The sequence below is a fragment of the Podarcis erhardii genome (genome assembly GCF_964252035.2).
Source record: "Podarcis erhardii genome assembly, chromosome: 14".
Classification (NCBI taxonomy): domain Eukaryota; kingdom Metazoa; phylum Chordata; class Lepidosauria; order Squamata; family Lacertidae; genus Podarcis; species Podarcis erhardii.
Genome location: NC_138503.1, coordinates 19,246,057 through 19,256,345, shown reverse-complemented (window position 1 = coordinate 19,256,345; position 10,289 = coordinate 19,246,057). Strand labels below are relative to the sequence as shown.

At 45.0% G+C, this 10,289-nt stretch overlaps 1 protein-coding gene across 1 annotated transcript; it reads left to right on the top strand.

The window, feature by feature from the left end:
* The first annotated feature begins 454 nt into the window (after positions 1–454).
* On the top strand, positions 455–9,920 carry AEN (apoptosis enhancing nuclease). The gene is given in 5 exon segments (XM_081839163.1): positions 455–587; positions 589–636; positions 4,172–4,880; positions 8,027–8,227; positions 9,452–9,920. Coding segments are annotated over 5 exon segments (1,260 nt in total). The 5' UTR covers positions 455–489; the 3' UTR covers positions 9,656–9,920.
* Positions 9,921–10,289: the final 369 nt, after the last annotated feature.

Sequence of the window (10,289 nt, the reverse complement as noted above, 5' to 3'; positions counted from 1 at the left end):
TCACCAGAAGCGGCTTAGTCATGCTAGCCACATGACCCGGAAGCTGTACGCCGGCTCCCTCGGCCAATAAAGTGAGATGAGCTCCACAACCCCAGAGTCGGCCATGACTGGACCTAATGGTCAGGGGTCCCTTTACCTTTACCTCCCTATTGCACTTAGTGAGGTTTACTTCCAAGTAAACCAGGGCAAGCTCGGGATGCACGGCTAGGATCCTATGCACAATTTTCATGGTGACTTAATCTTCTCCACCTTTGCTCAGAGAAGTCCTATGGGTCCTACTCCCAGGACTGCAACCGTCAACTCCCATTAGACTCAGATCTTAACGACAAAAAAGAAAGATTACAATCAGGCTGCCCTGTACACAATTACGTGGCAGTTAAGATACAGCCTCTTAAAACTGGACGCAAGCAGCATTCGACTCGAAGGACGACTCCCTTGCTCGCGGACAGCGAGGCGCCTGCCAGCACCCATCCCAAGCCACGCCCATTTATGCAGATAGCCTCTCCACCGTCTTGGCTAAGGCAGCCAATCAGAGGTAGGGGGCGCGTCCGAAGCGCAGGACTTGCCCGGGCATGCGAGAGTCGTCAGCTCAGCCTTTGCTTCCGGGAGCGACACGTGGGGATCGGGCTTGCTTAGGTAAGGGGGAAATGGGCAAAAGGGTGGAGCGGATCTCATCCTTAAAAGTTGGGGGTCGAAGAAGTAACTGAAGGCAAGAGAAAAAGTGGGGCTTTAGGAGGCCTTGGGAAGTTCCCAGGCCCCGTGAGGGGGTATTAGAGAAGATGGTTCGCATACCTATTTTGGATTCTCCCTTACCTATTTTTAGAGGGGGGTATAATTTAAGTGAAACTGGGCTGAATCGGGGTGGGACTTGTAGGTTTCATAAGCTGTTCTTTAGCCGAGTAGTGGTCTGATTGAACTTTTTCCTTTTTCGGGCCTTGATAACAGGGTTTGTTTCTCTTTTAAGTTTTCAAAATGTTACATTTATTTTTTCTTCCTTTGGGCTGATTTTAATTGTGAGTTGCCTTGGACGGGTATTTGCCCATAAAGCAGCCTAAAATGGTTAAAGTAAATAAATAAAACTCCCCCCCCCCATCCCACCTCACCATATGGGAAGGAGGAAAGTTGTGGGGGGGGGGATCTAGTTCCTTATCCTGTCCTTATTTGTTTATTTATTCAATTTGTATACAATCCTTCACTCGAAGATCACAGGGCTGCTCACAAGGTAAAAATACAAAATGAGACCACACAAGTCAAAATAAAACAATAACCCCCCCCCCTCCTCCTCACAGTAGCCAACCAGATACTAATAAGAGGAAGCTGCCTTACTGATAATAGGAAGCAGGTTCATCTAGTATTGTCTGCACTGACTGGAAGCAGGAATTCAGCATCACATAATCAAGCTTACAGGTCCATTGATGCAGAAATCTGCTCCTGGTCCCCCTGCTCCCTAGCATTCTTTTTTTCAGCCCTTTTAAAGGGCTGGGCATAAATGCTTCCTGATATACTTCAGATTACTTAGGGATATGGGACGTGGGTGGCGCTGTGGGTTAAACCACAGAGCCCAGGGCTTGCCGATAGGAAGGTTGGCAGTTCGAATCCCCGCGACGGGGTGAGCTCCCGTTGCTCAGTCCTTGCTCCTGCCAACCTAGCAGTTTGAAAGCACGTCAAAGTGCAAATAGATAAATAGGTACTGCTCCGGTGGGAAGGTAAACGGCGTTTCCGTGCTCTGCTCCAGTTTGCCAGAAGCGGCTTAGTCATGCTGGCCAGATGCTGTACGCCGGCTCCCTCGGCCAATAAAGTGAGATGAGCGCCGCAACCCCAGAGTCGGCCACGACTGGACCTAATGGTCAGGGGTCCCTTTACCTTTTTACTTAGGGATATAGCAGTACATTCCCATCTACCTGTTTTGTACCCCAGCCTAGGGAGGTAACATTGTCAGTTATCTTCCAAAAGCAGGGGCTCTCTTGTGGTGGCCTCAGAGTTACGTAATACTCTCCTATGGATAGTTCTTTGGCTTCTCTCTGTAGGCACATGAAAATTGCACATACATACCCTCATAAGGCACTGAAAGCTAGGTTATGTTTGTTAACATTTGTTACTCATATGTAGCTTTAATTTATTGTTTTATAATGTTTATAAATAGGTTTATTTTACATTACGTTATGAACACATTGTTGTTGAAAGGTGGACCAGATACCTTTCATGGGATCATAGAACCAGAAATATTTTAAAAATAAATATAACAATACAATAAAGTTTACTTACTATTAACATTGATTAGGATTGTCACCGTTTTTAAGATAAAGACCCAACATCAATTTAAATCATTTTCTTTTTCCTCTTTTTTTTTTTTGCATTTTATTGGCTTTGCTTTTAAAGATGATAAACCTGAGAGCAGAGCTTCCACCACCCAGCAATTTTAGGCACTTTGTAAGTAAGTAAGCAATAAATAAGTAGAAGAATTATATTTTAAAAAAATCTCAGATGAGGTTTGGGGCATGGGACAACTGAGGCAGGAAAAATAAACTGACCTTTCGGAAAGGATAGGGTTCGGTATATTTCTGAATGATTAAAATGAGCTGGCAAGACCACTACCACCCCTTGCATTGATTACCAGAAATTATTGCCACACTCAAGACCGTACTAGAACCCTGTGGTCCTTCTGCTGTTGTAGTGGTACAACTCCCATCACCCCCAACCATTGGCCAGCTGATTGGCGCTGATGGGAACTGTAGTACACCCAAGATCTAGAGAGCCACAGGTGCCCCATCCCTCACCTAGGACAATCTTATCAGCCTTGGTCAGCATGTCCAGGGAGTGATGTGAATTGTCTGGGGAGGAGTCCCTGGGTGAAGGCATTCTTTCCAAATGTCTTTCACTGGACAACCTGAAAACTTTCCCTTGGGGTGGATTTGATTTAAATCAAATTGATTTAAATCACTAGTCAGTAAGACATGATTTAAATCACTAGTCAGTAAGACTTGATTTAAATCACTAGTCAGTAAGACTTGATTTAAATCTTCTTCTTTTTTTTAACAGAAAGACTCATTCTTGCTGGTAATATTCTTAATATTTACAACCAGATGAAGGTTTCATTTTTGGAATAATAAATTTTCAGAGTAGTTTTTACAGTTATATCAAAAATTACTGATTTGGTTATACTATTAGAAATACATTGATAGACAATTTCGAAATTATTGTGAGGTTTAATAAGTTGACTGTTCATATTTGGGCAACTTTTCTGCTGTACTTTATTGGCAGGAGAAAAATAATCATTTCTTAACAATTTAAATTTAGTTAAATTTATTTAACTAAAACAATAACATTATAGCATATGTATCCATATTTGTTAACTGATGTGGTTAAACAATTTTTTAAAACAAACAAACCTTAGATTGAGTTTTAGCACACATGAAAAACAAAACAAATCCTTATTTCCTGATGAATAGCCTTTGGACTATAATGTAACTTAAATAGAAAACTATCTTTAGAAATACTTTTCCTCCAAAAACATTTTATTTTAAAAATCCAATTTAAATTTTAAAAAATCTGATTTAAAAAAAATCTGTGATTTTTATCCACCCTGCTTTCCCTGCTCCTGAGTGGAGAGGCAGGATATCACCATCCCACAAGGAGGTAGTGCCTTATTTGCTCTCCCCACCATGCCCCTCTCTGCCTTCTCGTGTTTGGATCAGCCTTTCCACCCAACCTCCCGTTCCCCAAGTCTCCCCAATCTTCTTCTTCTTTTTTAAATAACTTTTTATTCAAAATTAAAACAAAACATATTATCCAGAAACATATCATCCTTATTTTCCCCCCCATTTTTCCTCCCTCCCCCCACAGAACCCCCACCCCACCTCCCTGACTTCCCTCAGTTCCAGTCTTTGATTTCTCTAAAAATGCTGTTTTCTGCATGTTACACAGTTGTATAGATCCTCAAACTATTTAGCTGATTATTATCAATAAAAAGTTTGTGAATGTTTATTCAGAACCAGCCAAGGAGTCCAGTTCGCTTTGTTGCGTCTTCAAATACTTTGTAAAGGGTTCCTATTCATCTTTAAAGTCACAGTTATCCTTGTCCCGTAGCTTGTATGTCAGTTTTGCCAGTTCTGCATAGTCCCATCAATTTTTCTTGCCATGATTCTTTAGTTGGGGTTTCTTCTTTCATCAGGATGCCGTCTACCACCAGCTGCTCACCAGGTGGGATAACTCCGGCGCAAGTGGTCCAGGTGGGTAACTTGGGGATGGGTGATGAGCAGGACCTTGGGTGCCTCTGCCCTAAGTGGGATCCGGGCCACGACAAAGGTTCCCAGGATGCTGAAACCTCTGGCCAGAAGAAAAAGAAGAGCCGCCGATACCAGCGGTTTATGGCACGGAGGGCATTGGAGCAGAGAGGGCTGCAGGGAAAAGCCCTGCCGACGACTTCAGGCAGCTCAGAAATGGGTGATGCAGCCAGGTCCTTGCGCTGTGAAGTCAGCCCTTGCGACCAGTTGTTCCAGGAGGATGTAGCAGGGGCTCCTAGGGAGCCTTGCCTGCTCTGTCCGGTTGCGCCAGGCGCTTCAGTGAACCCAGGCAGGTGGCCGACATATTCCCAAAGTCTCAAGGATCAAGTAGCCTCCCCTGGCGGAAAGGGCACCGGTTCCTTATCCCCTGCGACGCCCAGGAAATGTGTGGCGCTTGACTGCGAAATGGTGGGCACGGGCCCCGCTGGGAGGACCAGCGAGTTGGCGCGGTGCACAGTCGTGAACTACGACGGGGACGTCATCTACGACAAATACGTCCGGCCAGAGCTCCCGATTGTTGACTACAGGACTCGGTGGAGCGGGATCACCCGGCGACACATGGAAAAGGCCACTCCTTTTAAGGTTGCACGGAGCGAGGTAAGCAAAGGAGGGAGAAGAGGGGTTGAGGATTGGAATCCGTGCAGCTGGAGAATTAGATGCTTGCTGCAGAATTAGTGTGGTCTAGTGGCGAGAGGGTCAGACTAGGACCCAGGAGACGGCAGTCAAATCCATGAAATTCCATGAAGGCTGCTGCTGCTGCTTTGACAAAAATTTCAAACTGATGTGGAAAATGCAGAGAACTGAACTTCCAAGATTTGAAAAATGAGAAAATAAGAACCAGTGTGGTATAGTGGTTAGAGTGTTGGACTAAGACCTAGGAAGCCAGGGGTCAAATCGCTGCTTGGCTGTGAAGTTCACTGGGTGGTCTTGGGCCAGTCACTGCCCCTCAGCCTAATTTACCTCACAGGGTTGTTGTAGGAATTAAATGAGATATTAATAATAATAATTTATTGTTTATACCCCGCCCATCTGGCTGGGTTTCCCCAGACACTCTGGGTGGCTCCCAATAGAATATTATTATTAATAATAATAAAGCGAACATCAAACATTAAAAACTTCCCTAAACAGGGCTGCCTTCAGATGTCTTCTAAAAGTCTGATAGTTGTTTATTTCTTTGACATCTGATGGGAGGGCGTTCCACAGGGTGGGTGCCACTACCGAGAAGGCCCTCTGCCTGGTTCCCAGTAGCTTCACTTCTCGCAGGGAGGGAACCGCCAGAAGGCCCTCGGAGCTGGACCTCAGTGTCCGGGCTGAACGATGAGGGTGGAGACGCTCCTTTAGGTATACTGGGCTGAGGAGGGAACCATGTATGCCTGCTTGAGCTCCTTGGAGGAAACGGGGGGGATATAAATGCAACTAAATAAATAATGTTATCACTACTAATAAGCCCCTGTATTCCTTAGATACTGCACTGTACATTTAAGAAGAAGAAGGATCATGTCCGCCAGCTTGCAGTAGCCTAGAAGGATTTGGAAAAACACAAGCCAGTTTTAGGAACATAGGAAGCTGCTGAAAAATGAGTCGTATCGTCGCTCCATCTAGCTCAGTATTGTCTGCTCTGGTTGGCAGAGGCTCCCCAGGGTTTCGGGCAAGGGGCATTTCCAGCCCTACCTGGAGTTGCAGGGACCTTCTGTGTGCGCCCTTAAACTGTAGTTCGTGGACTCTTTAAATATTGGTATGATAACTGCTTTCAATGTATTGTGCAGGTGGGCCCATCTCCCACTTCATCTCTTAGTCCCCACATGCACACAGCTGCACCTGACGTTCAAGAGACCCTCCAAAATGACATGGGGTGTTTGGACCGGGACTCCAGCGTGTGATCTGCAATAACCTTGTGGGCTCTTGCCCAATCGCACCTTTTGCAACTACTTCAAACCTTCAGTTTTCCTGCAACACTGACACCTCTGGATTTTTTTTGTCGGTCACCCTAATTTGGCTCCACTTCTCTTGGCACTCAGCACCTGAGTTTGTTATTAAGGAGAGTGATACATTTTAACCTTCCTACTTTATTGCGTCCTTCAAAATTACAACCGAGAAAATTTTAAAGCTTGTAATGCTCCCTGCACCCTTGTCGCTCGTTCTTTGAAGGCTAACGGTGCCTAGGTTAATTAGTACATCATTACCAGTTCGTTTCAAGTCTCTGAATACAAGCCTTTTAATGTTCCATTTGATTGGCTTACCCCATTTCACAGGGGTCGGTTCCAGGTGAATAATTGCTGGCTACCTGTCTGTTGCAAAATGCTCTGTTCTCTTGTCTCCATTCCTGGGTTTGTATTTGCTGGCTGAACTTATCCACTTCCTTTCTGTTGATGTTTTAACACGTGTGTGTCTCCCCCCCCCCCCGCCCCTGGTGTGCTATGGCTGGGCATGCCACTATCAGAAGATCAGGGTTTAATTTTTTTTTATAGTTGTGTCCCATTGATATAACCCAACAGCATTGCTAATGGGTTGTGGTGTACCTTGTGCTTTGTAATTTGCACAGCCTTTGAGTCCAAAAGGTTTTGCACTTTTTGTACAGAGCCATCGGGAATACAGTCATACCTTGGAAGTTGAACAGCTTAGTTCCCAAACGTTTTGGCTCCCAAACGTCGCAAACCCAGAAGTGAGTGTTCTGGTTTGCGAACTATTTTTGGAAGCCGAACACCCGACAGGGCTTCCTGCAGCCAATCAGAAGCCATGCTTTGGTTTTCAAACATTTTGGAAGTCTTAACGGACTTCTGGAACGGATTTCGTTTGACTTCCAAGGTACGACTGTATTATTATTATCATCCTTTATTAATCGTCTTCTAAAACAACGTTTCAACATGCTTTACGTGTAAGATAAATGAAAACAGAAAAATGAAAAACCCATTGGAAAGTTTTCCGGAAAGTGCAGATAGGGGGTGCCTTTTAATATCTCAACAGGAATGCTATTCCACAGAATAGGAACCTTCCCCTTTTGTATAGTTGTACAGATTTTCATACTATTGTTATTTTTACACTTATAGGCCACCTTTCCTCCAAGGAGCTTAAAGCAGTGTACATAGTTCTCCCTGCCATTTCATCCTCACATCAACCCTGTGAGGCAGGTTAGGTTGAGAGGGAGTGACTGACCTAAGGTCATGCTCACTGACCCATCATGGCTGAGCGGGGATTTGAACCCTGGTCTCCTAGGTCCTAGTCCATCACTCTGACCATTACACCATACTGGATCTCTTTATTTTTTCTGTCAGTTTGTATTGCCATAGTCTCACTATCACAATTCGCTTTGTAGCGGGTGTCCAGACCCCTATAGGAAATGGGCCAGGATGAATAATTTAACGGCTCTCTTATTCACAGGAGAAAAATCAATAGATAGGTTTGTTGTGCTTTTGATACAAGCTTCTTTTTACAGTATTTATTCTTCTTTTCACATAGAAATCTTCAAATCGGATCTCTTCTCCTAGACCTAGTCCCAGGCTAAAGAATCCCATTCAGCCTCTGCCCCAGACCCACTAACTGCTGTAGCTCACAAATCCCCAGGATTCCAAGCAAACATCCCCTCAAATCCAGTCACGCTATACAACATGGTTCGAAACAGTTTTAAAATATTTCTGACCCACCTATGTTCAGTCCTTTAAAAATGCAGAGCACAGCCTATCCTCGCCATCTTCCTAAGGCCCTCTGTGACGGCAGGTAGCTAAACGGCCTCTTAATTCTTGCAGATCCTACAGATCGTGAGGAACAAGATAGTGGTGGGGCATGCCATCCACAACGACTTCCGAGCCTTGAAATACTTTCACCCCCATGCCTGGACACGGGACACGAGTCGGAGCCCCCTGCTGAGGAAGAAGATGGGGCTCCCTATGAAAGCCAGTGTCTCTCTCAAGAGCCTGGCTAGTGAGCTGCTACACAAGAATATTCAGGTAATTTAAGGAGATGCCTTCCTCTCTCAGTTCCAGATCCAAGTACTCTTGGAGGAAACTTTATTTTCGAGATCCATTTCATTCGGGCTTTAGGTCCAGTTTTGGCACAGAAACTGCTTTGGTTGACCTGTATGATGACTCCTGTCAGGAGAGAGACAGGGAAAACGTGTCTCTGTTAATTCTCTTTAACCTCTTGGCAACATTCCCTGCCATCAGCCATGGTTTCCTCCTGGAGCAGCTGTCTGAATTAGGGTGGGCAGTGCTTTGCAGTGCCTCTTGTCCAACCTTGGTGGTCATCTTGAGGGGTGGTCATGCTTGGGGAGTGCTGTTTGGTCCTGTAGAACCTGCCTTCAGTGTGGGGTTCCTCAGGAATCAATCTTATCTCCTAATTCTCTAACTGTGGAATGCTCTCCCCAGGGAGATTCACCTGGGCCCTTCATTACATATTTTTAAGTGCCAGACAAAAATCATTCCTCTTCTACCAGGCCTTTAGATATTCAAACAATCCATGGCTTTTTAAACTCCGGGGGTCGGGTGGGGTGGTGGTATTATTTTGCTTGTCACTATGTTAATGTATTTTTATATTTATAAACCTCTGTGTTGGTCCTCTGATGAAGGGCAGAAAATAAATTGTTAAATAAATTAACTTGTTAGGCAATCCCGATAGGATTCAGAGATAAGAGTTGTACTGCTGTTGAGCACAAAGGTTCATTTCAGCTATCATGGGTTATCTTCCTATATACATAAAAATGCAAGGCTGTCATCACGCAGCCCCCCGTTGGAGGAGTTGTAGTGCCGCATCGCAGTCCTGGATATGCATGAAGACAGGGCAAAGGAGGCGAGCAAAGGAGAAGTTGCGTTTTGAGATGTTTGAACAACATCATAGGTTTAAGTAAAGCAGGGATGGAGGAACAGTGAGGGGCTGTGAGGATGTGGTGGAGGGGTTGAAGGAGCTGGGAGGATATCGGGGATGTTGGATGAAGTGGTAAATGGAGGGATTGAGGTTGGTGGGGTGAGCAGGGATGAGAACCCCTAGTAGTAGAATTCAGTGCTATTGGACTGGCTATGATGTACTTCTTAAATAGGAAAACTACTGCAAATATATACTTTATAAGAAGTTGGTAGGAGTGGTTGGCTTTGGTCAGTGCTACTAGATGGCACATCTGGAGGACTAGAACCTTACACACAGTTTGATTGTTTTTTTTCTCCTTTCCCATCTGTTAGGTTAGCCGAAATGGACATTCATCAGTAGAAGATGCTCAGACGTCTATGGAGCTTTACAGATTGGTGGAGGTACAATGGGAACAGACACTGGCCAGTAGCCTCCCGCCAAGCCTTCCAAACAGCCCTCCAGATAGCAGCTGGGAGAGTGTTTGCTACATGGATGACCAGTATTGGCCCAAGGACTTTGACGCAGGCTGTACATGAAGGTGCAAACTCTAGAACAGCTTTCCCCAACTTGGTGCCTCCAGGTGGTCTTTTTTTAGAAAAAACTCTATCACGGCTAGTGGTGAGGGACAATGGGAGTTGTGGTTCAAAAGATCTGGAAGGCACCAGGGGCAGGGATGCTGCTCTAGAATGTGTGCTCTGGACTGTCACTTGAGGAGTGGGGAGGCCATGATTCTGAACCTAATGTAGCAACTTTATTTATTGCCAAATTGCACAACCCAAGAATACACGATTCTACTGGTGATGAGAGGACTTCTGTGTTCTTCATTTGATCGAAAGGGGCTGCTTTAGGGTTTTCTTCTGAAGTAAGAAAAGGGGGAATCTTCCAAAAAGAGAAACTGCCTATACTGGCCCTTTAGTTTGTTTTGACCATAGAGAAGAGGTTGACCCTAGAGGATGATGATGGTGATAATTTATTATCTATATCCCACCCATCTGGCTGGGTTTCCCCAGCCACTTTGAGTGGCTTCCAACAGAATATTAAAAACACGATAAAACATCAAATATTAAAAACTTGGCATCTGATGGGAGGGCACCACTACCGAGAAGGCCCTCTTCTGCCTAGTTCCCTGAAACTTCGCTTCTCACAGTGAGGGAACCACCAGAAGGCCCT